Below are 19,534 nucleotides of genomic sequence, written 5' to 3' on the forward strand. Positions count from 1 at the left end.
AGCCCTTTTAATTTCAGTCGACTACATGCATAAAACATATTTCCTTTTTCAACAAATTAATGAACATACATACCAAAATTCATTAATTAATTAACAAAACCGGGGCGGATATTGAAGCAGTATTATTTCCACGAGTCAAATGACTTTTAACAACACTTGACGAATATCTCTCACTTCACAAATTTAATTTGATAGTTTATTAGTCACTAACTGATATCTGATTTTGGAGAAACATTCAATCATTCATTATCTTTCAACTTAATGTCGTTTATGAATTATTTTCCAATTCTAGTTTCCATGTTGTGTAATTTGCAGTTCCTGGATTACCTCCCATTATACGTAAGCAAGACTAGCTCATGATCATAAAATAATAGTGCACTTTTTGATAACATTCATTACAGAGAAATGTAGCATTTTAAGTTTTCTCAGAAAAATATCAGTTAACTCGACCTATAACAGTGTCTGAAACTTTTCTGGAATGAATATACTGTTTGTGACTTGAAATTAAACCACAAAAACCGTGTAATATGTAGCTGGTATGTATATCCTACATTCATCCATTCGCACTTGCACACATACACAACACACATGGAGGCACGCCCTTAAATGACCTTAGATGTCAATAGGACTTAAAACAAAATAAAACCAAACCAAACCTGAGGTCATTTATCAATATACTGCAAATAAATGTTTTCGAGAGATACATAATAATGGTTTAATTTGTCGGAAAAATAATCTCTTATTCAAGATATGTTAAGATACAATGTAAAGCGTGGGTACATATATGTGTTTGGGGGACTTAAGTCATCTACAGTATGACCGTATTTTACATTACAGTACTTATCAGCTGTACTTAATGTTATTTAGGTAAGTGCTGTACAATGTTGATCAATAATGATCTGCAGTCCTAACCTACAGTACATCAATGATCTGCAGTCCTAACCTACAGTACATCAATGATCTGCAGTACTAACTTACAGTACATCAATGATCTGCAGTCCTAACCTACAGTACATCAATGATCTGCAGTCCTAACCTACAGTACATCAATGATCTGCAGTCCTAACCTACAGTACATCAATGATCTGCAGTCCTAACCTACAGTACATCAATGATCTGCAGTCCTAACCTACAGTACATCAATGATCTGCAGTCCTAACCTACAGTACATCAATGATCTGCAGTCCTAACCTACAGTACATCAATGATCTGCAGTCCTAACCTACAGTACATCAATGATCTGCAGTCCTAACCTACAGTACATCAATGATCTGCAGTCCTAACCTACAGTACATCAATGATCTGCAGTCCTAACCTACAGTACATCAATGATCTGCAGTCCTAACCTACAGTACATCAATGATCTGCATTACTTACCTTCTGTACATTTATGACCTTTTACTAATCTACATTACCATTTGTTGATTTTCATACCCAAATATAACATATTGAAAGAAAATCTTGGCAAAATAATCAGGTCACACTATCAGTTTTGTTTTGTTATTTTACAGACTTTTTCTCAATACTTTTTATACTTTACAGTGCTTTATCTGCTTGTTTTTTATGCATCATACGTGTCTCTTGCAATGCTGTCGTGCGGTCTGCCCAAATTAGACATCGGTGGTAGACACAGAAACAGTGTACCATTCGTTAAGGATCAAGGAAAACAATGTTGTCGTTGAACCTAAAATTATTAACATAAAAATGAAGAAAAACATTCTGTCCAACATGCAAGATAGGTCCTTCCATGTAAGCCATGTGCACATGTCTTCATCGGCATCATGATTGGTTGGAGATGTGGATCTGTGAAGAGTAGGTTCTAGGGGAACATCGTCCTCGTTCTTGCTCCGTGACCTTCTTTTTTCCGTTGGTTTCTTGGAAATATCCCCGTTTCCTTCCTTCTCATTGACGATGTCGAACGGAGCTGCGCTTATTACTACCATCGTAGGGTGGATCTGGTTATCATTCAGTTTATAGCAGCACCGGTAGTTCCTGTAGCAGACGACCCTTGCTAGTACCTTAATGCTAAAGATCCTCAGCCAGTCTGGGATGGGTTCATCTTCGTCAGATCGGGAGTAAAAGTTCAGCACTAGGATGGTACACAGAACACTGAGAGATCCCAGGCACAATGTCAGTGCTAAGTACAGGGCTGCAAGAGAATGGGGTTTTTGTTAGTGATTGTGCAGGTGCAGGTTACTTAATTATGATAATGTATTCAGAAATCCTTCGATTGGTCGTTTTTACTTCTCAGTTCAACTCAAATTGCTCGAGGATATATTCCGTGATGACCTTCTACATTCAATCGGCAGTGGCGACTCTTTTTCCTTAACTGGTTATTCAATATTAGAGATTGAATCCACGTTGTGTACAGTAATGCCTTATTATATATACAACGATTGCTTTTGTTCACAGATTGCTAGAAGGTTCAACATTTGCCTGTTGCCCAATTTCCTTTAAATCCGATTGATTATATAAAATATTTTGAAATAAAATAAAAGTCCCTGTGTACTTACATAGGTAGCAGAGTGTGACAGAAGTACTGGGGATGTTCTCCGATATCAGTGTCAGGTACACGGTGTAGGCCAACAGGATCGTCAGCGAAAATCCAATCTTCTCCCCGGAATCTGCCGGAAGTTTGAACACCATGGCGCTCAATATCCCCATAAGAGCTACCGGAAACAACGTATTGAGGATGTGAAACATAGGCCGACGCCTAAGTTTGATCTGAAAGTCAAGACCAGAAAAGCTTTGACCACCTCGGGCGATTGCTTCTGGAAGAATGGTTTCTGTGGACACGAGCTGCCACTCGCCATTTGTACCATAAAAAGTCAGATCAAAGGGGTCATCCTTGAACACCAGAGTGATTTCGTTCTCAGTGTAAGCCCAGGCTGTTACGGAGATGTTACAAGTTTGGATGTCCATGGGGTAGTAGCGCGTGTCCGCCTCACACGACACCTTGTAGATCCCCGCCGGATTCCACGTGACGAGGCCAAGGTTGTTGAATCTCATTGGCACGTTTTTGTCGCTGATGATGGACACATCCTCCACTCTGAAACGAACGCGTCATTAATAGTATCTCCTACTTCTTTTGTCTTATATTACAATGAATAGAGTATAAAGTGTACATTACAACATTGAAAAATTATCGCACTTTCGATTTGTTTTTTTGATTGTTTGTTTGTGTAACGTCTTATTAACAGCTATCGTCATATAAGGACGTGCCAGGTTATTAGTGCTGGAACCAAATATATAGCATACACGACATGTCAATAGTTCAGTTATATATTACAATCGTCAATATATGACATAGTCAATATCATATCAAAAAACTTCCATGCAGGTATCAGTTATGAGGAACGAAGCACTGAAAATAGCATTTTACTTAGGCACATTAAACGTTATGTCATGAAATTCCGTTAAATAAAAGCAAGGCTTCTTCATCTTATATGTTTTGATCTACTCTCTTGCGCCTGATAAGACATAAATGAATTACTTACGAGTTTTCGATAATCAGTGGCGGACGCCAGACGTACGTCTCCGTGCTAAACAGGAAGTTGATGCTGTCGTATGTGGAGTCGTCGCTCCATGACAGACGATCGTCCTGCCAGTACTAGAGAAAAGTCGAACAAATTTCTGAAAAGCCCATCATTACCTTGGTAATTTAAGTGCTAAATTGTCCAACATTGAAAAGACAGTCAAAGTATTAGAATATTCCAACACTGTACCAACATTTTATACAATCTCAAAGTAATAGTCTTGTTCTAAATTGTTTAGTCAATCAAATTTCTACCGTACTCCAACGTTTAAACATTGTTAAGACAAGCAATGTCTTACAATACTAAGATATTGTATACATAATCAGACTACAATACTACAACAGTCTAACGTTGTCAGTATTGCATAGGCAATAAAAGTATATATTTCAATATAATTTATAATGATAGTCTGTATATAATATATACGCATGAATGTATATTTCTGAAGTACTATACTTAATGCATTACAATGGTACACATTGGTGTTTTTTTCGCAAATTGTAAAATGAAACATTATTTGGTTTAAATCGTTTAAATCAATACAGGTTTTTGGACAGTCTTGCTTAATACTTACAAAAGTGAAAAATCCTGTAACAGACAGGGTTTGGTCCTTTATATTCTGAAATGTAAATTTTACAAAAATAATAAAAAGAAAGTGCGCTCTTTTTATATAAATGAGAGAATGTTCTCCCAGCGCGTGTTTAACAATATACATCAATGAAATGATCAAGGAAAGAAAACGAAGTCGATAACGGAAAGTACATTACACGCCCCATTTCCAATAATAATTTTAAAGTGCATGCTATCTCATATTAGTGAGTTTTTTCATTTATTTGTTGGTTTGATTCTTGCAAAGGCAAATGACCTAATATCATAAAGGGTGTATCCATGTAAAGTAACAATATATAATTAATATTTTAAATATATTAACACCTATATTTCGTTATATCCGAAACCGCGAAACTTTAACATGTGTTAACGTTATCCTCGATACCTGATTTCTAACTATGAGATGATAATCCATTGCACGAGTTTTAATAAAGACTGTTTCTGATCGTTAGTAACACATATGTGACCTGTATAAGACCACCTAAGGGCGCCAAATGTGGCACGGTAAACGTCTACCCTTCCGGAACACCTGGATGACTTCCTTTTGTTTCGGTGTCTCCTCAGTTCCACTTCCTGTCTGTTATTGAAATCGATTTTAAGTGTCCATTTTGTCTTTGTTTGTTAACGCTGTCGTATATTTTTTAAATTGTAATTCAAAAGTTATTATTTAACACAGTATTATAAGGTCAATACGTACGAGGTCGTTGATTGTGAGGAGACTAAGGGCGACCTGGATGACACACCTCTGAAACGGACGCTGTAGGACCTGGTAGTTATCGGTGGTGAAGAGCTTTGTCCGTAGAGCCTCCTCCAAATCTCGACTGTAAACTGAAGGGCTACTGGGCTGGGCTGAGGAGGTCTGCAGGACTCCGATCAGGAGGGCACATACTAGAGTAAAACAAAACTATAATTACGACAGGAAACTCATATTTTAAACCTTTTTGCAGTCGACATATGGTGTTTATTGATTTAGTGCGTAACATAGATTCACAAGTAACTAAAGGTATTATTTTTAATCGTGTCAAAAAAACGTTTTGTCAACTTTACTTGGTCGTTCACCTTTTTCAATACGATACGAATGTAGAAGGAGCGGGAAAATGCACGGCCAGACCGGGATTCGAACCCAGACTCTCCTAACTCTAGACAGACGCTCTACCAATTGAGCTTCCAGCTCGTCGGCGGTCGACCTAGTCAAGGTCCGCTACACGAATACTACATACAAATACGAGTTGTAGTAATCCACATACGTATTAATCACAAAATCTGTTACAGCTATGTTTGTACACATTGATACCGAAATTCTACCGAAATTTGATTTAAACCCATAAAACGTGTGACATTACTCTTAACACCATAGTTTAGATCCAGATTATAACTGTAACAAATTCGTATGTGCCTGTAGTATAAATACACTGAGAAAAAACAATACAAACAACAACACAATGGAGAGCCTATACACATGAGACAATACGATTTTAACGGTGTACGGACAGCAAGGAACAAAGTACCATTTCAAATATGGACACAAGTGGACTTTTTTTCCAATTTGGACAATATTGTCTATAATGAAGTTTGATCTCCTGACTGCCCAATCCGATACCTATTTAGTTTTTAATAAGAGACCATGTCAATCTCACCAGATGAAATATTTGTACAGCCTTAAAGAACGGGTTATCTTTGGTCATACATGTATCAAAATGGTAGTTATGAATCGCAGATTAAAATAAGGAAAATGTTCACATAAATACATTTACTTCTATCTGCCTGAGTTGGTCAACTATTTGGATTCTGCTTGGTTTGATGTAGCCGGGGTTTTACTACCTTGCAATAATTAAGGTCATAAAGCAATGTTAATTAGATGACATATTTCACAGTGTGTTTTAATTACGTTTAATCAGAATGTTTCTCGAGTCAAACGTATATTGGAAACATATTGGTCCTGTAATTCCTGACACCGCTTTGGCCAGATCACCGACTCATTTTCTATAAGGATGTGGGAAAAAAGTATTGCTTTCGTGTTCATTTTTCAGATGCTCTACAACAACGATACGAAACAGACAACAGGAAGCAAGAAGACAACAAAAAGCAGGGAAAGACAGTTTGAAGACCAACACAAAGCCGGAGGCAAAACTGGAATCTCTAGAACGATACAATGGTGAACGTTTAAGGCAAAAACTAACGTGTGATTACTGTTTATAATTCAAATGATTTTGTTTCATCAAAATAAATAACAATGCAAATGCTAAGCTTGTTTTGGACACAAATAGGAATTGAAAATTTATTTTGGGAGCTTTCGAAAACGTCCGTTTCCTTTGTCCAGCAAAGAGTGAATTACTTAGCATTTATTATTCATACCTGATGAATCTTATTCCGAAATGACAATGTAACTAATTACAAACTCATATTCTTTGTGGTTCCTTATCCATAGAATCAAATCGAAATAACAGCCACAAGTTTGTCTCCGCACTTGCTAATACTGTGGTATAAGAATGTCATTATAATTCTATGTCATCGTGTTAAAATCTGGCCCGACTTAACAAACGTATCTGAACTCGATAACTTATTAATATTAAGATTATGGATCTTTTATAATCATATTGTCAAATTTGAGTGTGCGGAAGGGTTTAAAAAAGAATTATAGAAAGCTGTACTCGGTGTTATAAATGACATCTGATGTGAAATAATGAGAAGAGGGTGGAACTGGATTAGTCACATCTTGAGGAGAGAAAGAATAAATGACTGTATAACAGCTTTGGGATGGGCACCAGAGGGAAATGGAGTAAGAGGGAGACCAAAACCAACCTGGCGAAGAACGGTTGAAAAAGAGCGCAATCATATAGGATGGATTAGCTGGAACACCGCAAAAACGGCAGCGCAAGACAAAATTGGGTTGGAGAAAAAGCGTGGAGGCCTTTTGCGTCTACTGGCGCGTAGAGACTGAAGGTTAAGGTAAGGTACTCAGTATTAATGTTTAATAAAACCAAAATAATATGTCAATGTTTTCAATATATTTCAGCTTACAATGACATTCATTCAATAAATTATTTCAAGATATATGAAACTAAAACATGCTGTCACTAAGACGTTTAACTAATTACTACTTACCAATATAGATTTGTTTGACCGTCAAAGACATACTCAGCTAAGGTTGGAATGGTATTTCAGCTTATTCCCAAATATTGTTTATGTCGATGCTAACACATATACATGTGTAAAATATATAAACAAATGAGCAGCATGCACTATTTATAGAGCTTGGTTCGATGTCGGTGTACCGTTTGTACCGGTACCCGTTATATATATATGGAGGCCCATACATCACGTCCCGGAACTTTCGTCCTCATGCCTACGTAATCAGATGATACAGTTACAAAACTCCAAAGAACTAACTCGAGATAAAAACTTTGTTTTAAAATTGTTTACTTAATATAAAGCAAAACAAAAACTGATATTCACTTTATTATAGTTTAATATTTACTCTTCATTATGCTTTTGTATCTCTGCCATTACATTTGTAGGGCTACTTTAGCTAATAGAGATATTCATTAAACCTCACCTTCATAACAGCTTGCCTGATATCATGATACTTGCCGCATGAAGGGGCAATAAAACGTCATGTCTGGCTCACGTGCTCGAGTTTCCTAGATCACATTTCCCTTATTCGAAGCCTCTCTAGATATAATAAATCGACAAGAGCCACCACAACCTAGTTCCGAACGTCGGGAGCAGACGACAACAATGTCGTGTCAACCTGATCATCTCTATTGTGTTTCAATCCGGCTTCTCCCTCGTTAAACATGATTGACTTTGGAAAAATAAAGAAAATATTCCTCTTCTAGCAAAAACATTGATTCGTACTGCGCGAAGCATTTCTGCGTTATTTCATAAAAAGATACAAGAAAGAGGCCTTTTATTTTTCGCCTACTTCAGTCACAGGAAATGTGGAATTCAAATAAAGCAAGTATTACTTAACCCTAAGCGGGAGGGGGAATTAACACATAGATTTAATGGAACTATGAAAACATAACGGTGTATGATATGATATTGAACGTTATAATGAGTACATCTGTTAAAAGCTGACGTTGTTGTAATTGCTATAAGTAAATGTGCGTTTAAGCTTTTAATTTTTCAATTTAATTGCAATTTTTAGATTTCTAAACTAAATACGACAATTCATGCAAAGCCGTCTTCAAAAAAGAAGCCCCGGAACTCATTGAACTATGACCTATGTTCGTTTTAACCGAATAAACGTGTAATATAATGAAGTCACTTCGTTCATTAACTTCAGTTTAAGTGACATTGGTTGTCATCTTCGATCCCTATATGTTATTTTTATGTATAAATGTTTTAAAAGTAAAGATATACTCAAATAAAGTTATTGTAATACCAGTATACTGGTAGAAAACAACGCCATTTTTTCATATTACTCACTCGAAGTTTCGAGTTAATATCTCGAAATTTCGAGTAAGTAGTACGATAAAACAAAATTATTTATTTTACTACGTGGCCCGAATGCTCTTCCGTAGAAGGGATTTTGTAATCATTTGATTTTAACGACCTGATGAGGTGATCTTGCCGTACCACCAACAGTCCGTCACTTGTATTAAAACAATGGCGATCGTGACCACTATATCAGAGTGTATTAGTATTTATTAGACTGAAATATGTGCGGTATATCACGACCTCATATATTATATTTCCAGATACTGTGACAGTTTTGTCTAAATAGCTACTAATTACCCCCACTTGTCGGTACTTAATCGTTAAACAATGAAAATAATCATTGTAATTTCATTCCCATTAGTAGGTGTTCCTAATCAATACCATCGCGTCACCACGTTCTGTATGTAATTCCTGTTGATATTGATAATGGCGTCCTTCGTCTTTCCTTAACTTTGCCCAAATCATAACCTTGTTTATACCGACACTATCAATGCAATCTCTGTTTAATGTTAGCAGGTGATATAAACACATGTATTTTGCATAAAAGAAGATAGTTTATCAGTGATGACGGGTCGAATGACAAAAACCCATTGTTTCTGTGTATGCAATGCAAAACATACATGTGTTAGATAAAAACCTAACTGTGACAAAGTTTTTTTATCAAGGCAAAGATAGTTCAATCTCACCACGTAATCGAACTATTTCCTACTCGTATTTAAAGTGGATGACGACGAAACATGACATCATTGCATGATCTTCCATTTGCCCAATTTAACAATTTCCCAACAATTGCAAACTAGCCACCATATATACTTACCCCAGTAAAAGATGTACTAAAACGCGTTATCATGGTGCTCACATGTACTCGCGTGGTGTCGGTCAATCGGATTTTGAGACCTTTAAATGAACTTCTGAATCTCAATATTTTCTTTGTTCTATTGAAATGCGTGACTTCTCTAAGTCTTATCTAAAAGAATTGGTTGATATTAATCATTTCTGTCTTAAACTTGCAAACACGATTGTGGTCAATAGGAATATATTTATTTTTTTAAACATCACACCGTTAGCAATCAAAAATATGTCGAAGATGGAATCTTTCAGATGTTAGCTATTTTACTGAAGAAAAAATCCTCGAGGAAAATATTTGTCAAAACATCACACCGTTAGCAATCAAAAATATGTCGAAGATGGAATCTTTCAGATGTTAGTTATTTTACTGGAGAAAAAAATCCTCGAGGAAAATATTTGTCAAATATTTCAAAAGACTTTAGGTGTAAAGTAGTCTGTTTGGGACGAAATGTTGGTTTTGTTCTTTAAAGAACTAAAATTTCGAAAATGATTTTCATCTCAAGAATTCTCCATATCTTTAAATTACAACATTAAAATATACCAGTCTACGTTCATCTTCGCCGGCATATTTTGTTGACATTGTATGACAATAATGTGTACCTCAATACCACAAAGGAAAATACGTACATATACCATATCATTCAGTCTTTTATGTCAAAATTTATCTGCATACAAAATACGAAATAAAAGAGACCTAGTTATATTCTGTTTTAATGATTTTCACGTGGATATATAAATATGTATGACAAAATGAATACATGAGATTACATAAATATAAAACAGGAATTATGAATTCGGCGAGGAAAATATCTGCTCACATTTGAGGTACATGTACATGCAATATCAGAAATCGTTATCATAGTTAACGTGGGGATATCGTGGATCATCGCAATGATCAAATCTGAACAATTTTTTTTTTGGGGCGGGTGTTCTACCGTTGTGCCAATACATCGTTGTTCATGATGTGTATACTGTTGTCTTTCATGCTAAGGTTTTTGAGACTTTTGTATGCACTATATTATTTATTACAGCTATATAATATACAGGATCTGCCTTGTCATACCTTGGGTTCTCAACACCTTTCCAATTTCTTCATTTAAATTAATCATAAAATCTTTCTATTAACTGAAGTAAACAAATTATAACAATATTAAAAGGGTGTACTAAGAACCGACAAGAGAATATCAAAGCGTCCACAAAACCATTTATAATTCTAACACAAAATCAACCAAACTAAGGCAAAATATGAACAAAGAAATGAGTTTCTGGGAGACCCCTGGAAAAAGTACAATGAGAATATGACTAGGTGTTCCTGAAGGGTAATCATCTTCTGAACGAACAAGAGGCCCAGAGGGCCTGTATCGCTCACCTGGAAATGTTGGCAAAATTGAAGTTAGAATAGCCAGATGTTACTGGAACTGTACATGTATTACATGGTTAGTCAGGGGTTATATTTATATACAATTGGACAAGATCCTGTCATTCCTAAAGTAAATGGAGGATTTTGAAGAATTTGCTATGTTTCTCCTATAGGGCCATGCCCCTCTGCCACAAGGGTGGTCAGACACATCATTGATACAAAATTATGTCCCTTTCACCCAAGGATGCTTTAGACCAAATATGGACATAATCCTGTCATTCCTACAGAACAAGAAGGATATTAAAGCTATTCCTCTATATTCCTTATTGGCCCCCGCATCTCTGCCCCAAGGGGGGTGAGATCCACGGTTTATACAAAATTGGTTCCCCTTCACCCAAGGGTGTTTCATCCAAAATTTGATTAAAATTCTTTCATTCCTACAGAGGAAGAAGGATTTTGAAGAATTTGCTATGTTTCCCCTATTGGGCCCCGCCCCTCAGGCCCCAAGGGGTTCAAGCCAACCATTTATACAAAATTGATTTCCATTTCAAATAGGGTGCTACTGTTCAAATTTGGTCAAAATACCTTCATCCCAGCGGAAGAAGAAGGATATTAAAGCTATTCTTCTATATCCCTTATTGGGCCACACCTCACTGCCCCAAGGGGGGTGAGACTCGCCGTTTATACAAAATTGGTTCCCCTTCACCAGAGGGTGCTTCATCTAAAATTTAATCATAATCCTGTCTTTCCTACAGCAGAAGAAGGATTTTGAAGAATTTGCTATGTTTCCCCCATTGGGCCCTGCTCCTCTGCCCCCATGGGGGCCACACTCACTGTTTATACAAAATTGAGTGCCCTTGGCCCAATGATGCTCCAGACTGAATTAGAATAAAATCCCTCAATCCCTATGGTAGAAGGATTTTAAAGGTTTTACCTCTATTTACCCTCTTGGACCCCGCCCCTCTGCCCCAAGGAGGGCCACACCCACCATTTACACAAAATTGAGTCCCCTTGGCACAAGGATGCTCCAGACTAAATTAGAATAAAATCCCTCAATCCCTACGGTAGAAGAAGGATTTTTAAGGGTTTTCCCTCTATTTCCCCTATTCGGCCCTGCCCCTCTGGTCCCAGGAGGGCCACACCCACCGTTTACACAAAATTGAGTCACCTTGGCCTAAGGATGCTCCACACCACGTTTAGTCAAAATCTACTTGGACGTTCAGGACAAGTAGCGTTTTAAAGGAAAAGTTGACGGACGGACGGACAGAAGGACGATGGAAGCTGCGGTATGGCATAAGCACACCATGGTCCTTTGTACCCGGTGAGCTTAAAACAAGACAATGTATATATTCAAAAATATCAACGTCCATATCTAGAATTTTTCTCACTGAGATAATGATGGCGACTATAAAACTTGCCCACAGTCTTCATCAAACAGCTTTGTTTGATAATAAGTAATCTTGTGACCTACAAGAACATCTTATGAATAATTGGTATTTTAATAGAATGGAAGTAATTTTGATTTTTGGTTAAGATAGTTTTCTTTTAAGGCTTGAGCATAACCCCTGGAGTATCGAGGATGACGAACACACAGGAACATCTACATAACATCAACTAATCATTATATAGCATGCACACTTATTGGTTTACCTGGCTCGCATGTGAATAACGGTGCACAGACTTGAAAATGTATTACACTTCACAGCTATAGCTGGACCTATACTAAGGTGTTTCAGAGTAGTTTTACACGTATATATCATCATTGGGGCGGCATTTTTACCGAAAGCTGATGTAAACCCCTAAAACGAGTAAAATTCCTCAACACCTTACTTTATATCCAATTATAGCTGTAACAAATTCTCAGGTCCCTGTGATTAAGTGGTCACTCATTACGATTCAATGTAATGCAGCATGATAACAGTTTTCTACTTTAAAATGACATTTGTCTCCATACGATAAAATATATGTTATTTTTCTGAATAGGTTTTATCATATTTTTTCATTTTGTAGAGATCAATTCTCTAAGTTCTGTATTCACATTAATCATCATAGTAAGCAAAATTAATTCGGCCGTGACCACCCAAAGATTTTTTCTAACGTCACAATTCCCATTGGAAAACTTGTAGTTACAGATTAAAAAAGATTGCTTAAAGTCTAAAAATGGACGAAATATGTTATGAGTTGCCAATTACTACATGGGTTGTCAAGTTTTAAATATAAAAACATCAAAAAATAATTATTTGAATATTTTTATCAGCTCAGTAGAAACGTTTTAAGGGTATGAAATTACACATAATATGAATTCAATGGTAGAAGAAACAGAGCGTTGTAACAAGAAACATGTAACAGGTGTATTGCACGCACGGACTCCCAACAGTAACACATACATTAGAACAATTTAATTAAAGTAAAAATAAAGTAAGGAATAAGAACAAAAGAATCATAAATATCAATATTTTTTCTCAAATTATAATGTATATCATATTTGGCCTGATGTTTTCACTAGGAATGATAGGAACATATCTCAACTCATTCACCCCTACATATCTGAACTGGACTTGCCCAGTATTTGACTTGGTAAGGTTCAAATGTGACATAAAGGGTGAATGGGTAAACAAACATGTACATAATTATATACCAGTACAACCCTTCAGTAATCAATTATTTACAGGTTAATCATGTTTTGTTTCAGCAAAGCTAGTTTGTAAATTCTTCTCTGTTTTTCTATTATTAAATTTCCAGATATCTCTATTGTTAACATTATTCTTATAAATTTTAGTTCCCCTTGATATAAAAAATATATGTAAATATCTAACAATTGACTTAAAAACAAAATTTTAATAAATATAGATTCTGCCCAGGATACCTTATACATTTGTGAGAAAAAATACAAATCTTAACATGTTGCCGTAAGGGATTGGTTTTCGAGAAAAAATGAAATTTTAGTTACAACTGATATTACTTCTAAAAAGATCTGCAAGACATGTATATATCATTGGAAAGAAAATCTCATGAACTATAAATTAGATAAATACAGTTATTTTCATTACGTAACATGCTATCAAGAAAGTTTTTAAAAGAACACTAGAAATAAAGTTAAAGTGAACTTTTATTACATTTACATTATATCCTTCTTTGTACTTGTACATTTTATTTAACAAATACCTGCATGTACCATGAAATACAATGAAATGTCTTGAGCCAGGAACTGACAATAAAGCTGGTTTTTCCACTAAAACTTTCAGAAAAAAAGATCAGCTTAAAAATAAATGTTTTACATTTCATGAGTCATCGAGTTATTGTGAATCCCCACATACTCAAAGGATATCCATCTGTTAAACTGGGTAACTATCGCTTAATATTGCTTATAATGTGTATTTCTCCCACAACCACTTTGGGTTTCCTCACTCCCGACTCGATAGACAAACCTGATAGGAGTTGGAAAACATTTCGATCACCCGATAGTCATGATCCGAGGCCATTGTTTTTCCCATTGGAAATGGACATAATGGAAACATGTGGTTTTCCAGACAAAATGTCAATGTTATGGTAGAACAAGGTCCCCAAACTCGTGGTGGTTGGTTATCATGTTCGTCCGACTCTCATTAGTTAATTTTCAAATTTTAAATGACACCCGAGAAAACGCGTCTTTAAACAATTTGAAAATTAACCAACTCGGTTAGATAATCATGCTAGCTAACCGTCACTTGTTGGGGAACCTTTATTTATCAAATAACATATTCTATGTTGAACTTGAATCCATTTGTTTCCAGGCATCGGTGATTTTTCAGTTGAATTTTTTCTTTGTTGCGGTGTATCGTTCCATATACTGAAACATAGAAAACGAAAAATAGTTTCACATGTTACAGGTTTGGAAGTTACAGTTAATATTTCCCATATCATTATTTTTATTGAATGATGAAAATTGGAATAATACATATGTAGTATACTTTGCGTATTCTCGCCATCTCGCACCACTATGCTTCATGCTTGGTTTCCCTTAATTTGCCTGTGGTGTAGTACTTAACATATAAAATCAAAAGCCCCCAAAAAATGTTACTTTTGATTTAAGAAATTTCTGTAGCTGCAGAGGGGACAGGGGGTGGCTTGTTTATTACTTAATTAATATCTGTGTAATGTATGACTTATTAAATCAGTTACCTCATCATATCCATCCAAATTATTAAAGGCCTTCATATCAAACACATTGCCTTCCACTGCTAACAGCGCAATGCTCGACTCCTTCATTAATTGCGGAGAAAAGGCAGAGATCTCGAGACAATTTTCTTCAACTCTTAGCACTTTCAATCGGGGACATGACGTCAAGCTTTCAGGCAGACCAGAAATCTAAAAAAAAATCAAATGACACACTCATCGTTTTCAATTATTTTAACATTATGAATGAAAACGCAAATATTCAGACTTAGTTTTAAAGCATAAAAGAACATAGAGGTATATAACATGGCAAAAATCTCATATTTTACTGAAATTTGAAAAAAAAAAGATTATTGCAAGCTTTTTAAAATGTCCTATTTATAAAAATACAAGTTTAATGCAGATGAAAATTAGGATGTCATTATTTGTTATGTTTTAAAATTTCATTCAAACCCATTAGTCACTTTGGAACTACCGGTACACTAGAAATTAGTAATTTGTAGCATTTTAATAAATATGATGTCTGGTATATATTCTGTGTTTCAAAAAAAATACAAAAACAAAATTCATATATTTTCAATCGTTTTAAATTACCTGGTACTTAGTTCAGCTCTCATTGAATGCGATGCAAGGGAGATAATAGTCCCCTGTGCCATATTTATTCTCTTTGCAATGCTCAAAATGTGAAATTTAATATTCCACATCCTAATGTTATAAGGTTTATATACCTGTTTGTACCCGATATCAATACTTAAAGGATTTTTTTTTTTAAGAAAATGTCAAAATGATGAGCAATTGGAGGTTCATAAGATTTAACAGTAATAGCTATAGCCTACTTACCTGGTTCTGGTTCAAATTTAGCTCTATAGCTTGACACTGTTGCAAGTCACCAGGCAAAACTGTGATTTTGTTCTTTGATAGATCTAAAGCATCCAACTGCCTCAGTGCACACACTAGCTTAGGAAATAACTTCAACCGATTGTCTGATAAATTCAGTGTACGTAAACTAGTAAGTTTTGCTAAGGATTCCGGTAATGATGTCAGGCAATTATTTTCTAAAGACAAAGATTCCAGCTTTTTCAAATTCCCAAATTCTGTTGGTAATGTTTCTGAAATGAAAGAAAATCAAAACATGATATTAAACTTCTCAACTTCATCAAATCATTGCAGCGAGATAATTTATTTATCTATTATCTGTTTTTAGTACAGTACAATACATGAATATTTGAGAGTTTCAAAACTTGCATAGTTTGCTCTGGTCTTATAAAAATTCATTATCATGAAGTAACTAATTAGAAAAGAGTGATGTGTTTATTATAACAAACACATTGACAGGACCACATCTAGAATGCGTCAACTTGTTATCAGGCACAATGTTCCTGGCCAAATCATATCAAGTAATGTTTTCATATAATTTTCATTATAATTCCACGTAGCTATACAGCAATGAAAGCAGTATTTTCACGATCATCCTCGATACTCAAGTACGCTCACTTATGCTCTCTGCACTAATGGAATAGGTCATGACACTTGTGGAGGAGACAAGAGGACTAGTTTGATCCTTTTGATGTACATCAAATGAATGTCGCGATCATGTAACAGTAAAATTGACTGACTTTGAGGTTTGGTGTCGCTCCTCTGTAATCTTCAAAGGATACACCCGAGACCAATCAAATAGCTAGCCGTGTGCCTTCAGTTTTGCTATGACATGTTCCAGGGGTGCAAAAAGCGAAAGTGAGCATAAACTCAGAAGTTTTGAGGATGTTTCAAGATAAAACTTATTTCAAGATTGTTTTTTTCTTAAAGCCCATCATTCTACACTTCATGATAATAATAATAATTCGAGTTTCTTATATACCGCTTTATCACAACCTAGTTCGTAGGTTGTCTCAAAGCGGTTTACAAATTATTATCCGTGGTTTTAGGGCCTTTGCAACCAGTCAATACCTTTCTCTACTCCCTGGGGAGCATGCAGCCGGAGCTGCCATTTCGGCGCTAACAGCCATTACATATAACAATTCTAGCACTGCCCAACCACATACTCGTTTACAGCTGAGTAGACTGTAACTAGCGGAGTAAAGTATCTTGCTCAAAGATACAACACACTGCCATGTTGTGACTCGAACACGCAACCCTTTGGTCACGAGCCCGGTGTCCTACCACTAGACTTCCGTGCCTCCTAGTCCTAGTCATCCAAGTCTTAAAATACTTACCCAGTCTATTTTTGCTGAGGTTCACATTTTTTAACAAGGAGAAGGATCCAATAACTGGAGGTATCAATGGTATTTTATTTTCTGACAAGTCTAGTGTTCTTAGATTTTTGGTCAATCTTTGTAAATCTTCTGGAAACTGCAAAGAAATAGAATAGGAAATAATTTTGTTGAAATGTAGATCTACCACAGCTAAAAATCATATACATGGACTGTACCACCTTTCAACTTTGGAGTTTAGAATATTGAATATAAAGACTTTTTATAAGTGGGTGAAGTTATATAAGATCTTTTGATATTTGTTGGAAATTTAGTCCTTTGAAAGTCGAAGGTTGTTGATAGCAAACAGTGATAGCTAATACAGCCACAGCATGTCAACCATGCCTGCTTTCATTTCCAACCTTGAAACACAACTTCTTCCAAAGTATGTATATCAAAGTAGATTTGGAAAATGCGAAAGATACTTCTTGCAAGTCATGACTAAAAATCAGCATTAACAAAAGTTGCATAAGACCACAAGGGCCATTGAGCTAGAAAATGTCTGGAAGACATATTGAATGCCCCTAACTTGTGCCAGATTCCAATCAAAAAAGAAGTGTGGTTTGACAACCCAGTGCATAATGCATTTGCCTTTCACCAAGACAGTCTGGGTTTGATTTCCTGATCGGATGTGAAAAGATCTTAGGTCACCTGCCTCACCACATGGGTTTTCTCTCCTGGTACTCTGGTTTCTTCCCACACTAAAAATACCCTCCCATCCAAGTGAACAAGAGTGATTTATTTAAGTTGGAAAAACTTGTTTCATAATTGTAGTAAAATAAATAGAACTTGTATATTATTTTCACCAAGAGAAATGTTCAGTCATCAGAATGTCGGGACAAAAGCATGTAGTGCAGACATTATATACTACCCTGCACAGAAATTTACTTGAAAATGACAACATCAGGAGGTCCCTTTTAGCAATGTTACAAACTCAAGGTCGATCAGGATTTCTACACAGGGTAATGGTAGGTGCACGCAGATACATGTATGAAAGCCAATGGGTACATCCATTGTGCACTCTCTTCAGCCAAATTATTATAGAAAGTCATAGAAAAAGGTTCAATTATTGGATAACAATCTGTTCCATATCTATAATAAAAATATTTTTTATTATTCTTATTATTTTCATTATTTTTTTACTTAGGTATGATTATAATACAAATTATATATGTAACCAATGCCAGTGACATCAGGTACAGTAAGTTAAGAACAAGAGCTATGTTGTCACAAATTCCACCAAGGGAGGGGGTTGTGCCCTTTCCCAGCATTTACCCGGGAATAAAATTGGTTGACAGAGAATATTTTATAATACTACAACATATGCCCGATTCCTAGAGGAGCTTAAATAGCCAACTTGGAAAAGGCAGCATTTATTTGCCCCAACAATAATATTGATCTGTTTGGCAAACCATTACCAAGCTTTATGTATAGCTTTGAACTTTTAATCAAGTTGTGTTAACAGTAATATACATTTTCTATATTTTTACTCATTTATATTTTTTGCTCTCTTCTATAGCCACAGGACTCGGGATCTTAACCGACTCAAATGTATTTTTCACATATTTATTTTTTTGATCATTATATATAGATAATTGTGACTAAACAAACTTTACTTAATCACATTCCATTATCTTAATCAAACATAATCTCATAGTGTAATGATTTTAATGAATATCTGATTATAGTTAAATATATATTGTGTGTGCTTTTTATGAGCTTGTTTTTCTTCCTGCATGTGTTTTTTTTTATAATGCATGTTTTGTTACACTTATGCCCACTGTGATATTTTTATATGTGCTGTCCTAATTACCAAGAATGAAGTTTCTTGTAACTTGTATCTTACAAACTAAACATATTATAAAATTTGAGGGCGAAACGTCTTCGTTTGTTAACCCAAAAGGTTCTACCATTGTAATACCGGTAAATGATAAACATCTTAACAAATTACAACATCGTAGTCATGCAGCCTTTATATTGACTTAAATTAACCAATTCATTTATAAATATAACACATCATCCTATCGTTTTTATTCATCGTGGGTGCGGGATATATGGGCGACATGACTTGTGACGTGATGTCACTGCATATAATAACCATGCGAATAACCAACACATTTCGTCCAAAGAAAGATAATTTCCTACTCGTGATTACCTCCTTAAGTCCAAGTTTACACAGTTGGCATGCTCCAGTTTTCTCTGCTGTGTCAATATGCTGTTTTATATTAGAATTCCCCATTTTGACATTTTTTTTTATTATTATCTTGGTTGAAAACGCGCTTGTAGATTTTGTCATAGGCTGGCCGCAGCATTAAAACACTTTGATGACAACG

General features: G+C 35.5%; 2 protein-coding genes across 2 annotated transcripts; both read right to left on the bottom strand.

Moving 5' to 3' along the window:
* Positions 1-1,466: 1,466 nt before the first annotated feature.
* On the bottom strand, positions 1,467-7,281 carry LOC110457763 (neuronal acetylcholine receptor subunit beta-2-like). Its single transcript, XM_021509149.1, has 6 exons — positions 7,251-7,281; positions 4,843-5,033; positions 4,111-4,155; positions 3,498-3,610; positions 2,514-3,049; positions 1,467-2,149 (listed from the first exon to the last, which is right to left on the bottom strand). The coding sequence occupies exons 1-6, from the start codon at positions 7,279-7,281 to the stop codon at positions 1,611-1,613; spliced, it is 1,455 nt and encodes a 484-aa protein (XP_021364824.1). The 3' UTR covers positions 1,467-1,610.
* A 4,739-nt stretch (positions 7,282-12,020) lies between these two features.
* On the bottom strand, positions 12,021-19,474 carry LOC110457790 (leucine-rich repeat-containing protein 57-like). The gene is made up of 5 exons (XM_021509192.1): positions 19,357-19,474; positions 17,166-17,301; positions 15,793-16,061; positions 14,959-15,144; positions 12,021-14,626 (listed from the first exon to the last, which is right to left on the bottom strand). The coding sequence occupies exons 1-5, from the start codon at positions 19,438-19,440 to the stop codon at positions 14,585-14,587; spliced, it is 717 nt and encodes a 238-aa protein (XP_021364867.1). The 5' UTR covers positions 19,441-19,474; the 3' UTR covers positions 12,021-14,584.
* Positions 19,475-19,534: the final 60 nt, after the last annotated feature.

Source organism: Mizuhopecten yessoensis, unplaced genomic scaffold (assembly GCF_002113885.1).
Source record: "Mizuhopecten yessoensis strain PY_sf001 unplaced genomic scaffold, ASM211388v2 scaffold9309, whole genome shotgun sequence".
NCBI lineage: Eukaryota > Metazoa > Mollusca > Bivalvia > Pectinida > Pectinidae > Mizuhopecten > Mizuhopecten yessoensis.

What these genes read in the sequence shown, in the direction of transcription:
- LOC110457763 (XM_021509149.1), bottom strand. Translation starts at nt 7,281, where the DNA reads ATGTCTTTGACGGTCAAACAAATCTATATTG. An exon ending in GGTCAAACAAATCTATATTG is followed by an intron (nt 5,034 to 7,250) that starts GTAAGTAGTAAT and finishes GTTTTACTCTAG; the next exon opens with TATGTGCCCTCCTGATCGGA. An exon ending in TTACAGGATTTTTCACTTTT is followed by an intron (nt 3,611 to 4,110) that starts GTAAGTATTAAG and finishes ACTTTTCTCTAG; the next exon opens with TACTGGCAGGACGATCGTCT.
- LOC110457790 (XM_021509192.1), bottom strand. Translation starts at nt 19,440, where the DNA reads ATGGGGAATTCTAATATAAAACAGCATATTGACACAGCAGAGAAAACT. An exon ending in CCTCAGCAAAAATAGACTGG is followed by an intron (nt 16,062 to 17,165) that starts GTAAGTATTTTA and finishes CTTTCATTTCAG; the next exon opens with AAACATTACCAACAGAATTT. An exon ending in TAAATTTGAACCAGAACCAG is followed by an intron (nt 15,145 to 15,792) that starts GTAAGTAGGCTA and finishes ATTTTTTTTTAG; the next exon opens with ATTTCTGGTCTGCCTGAAAG.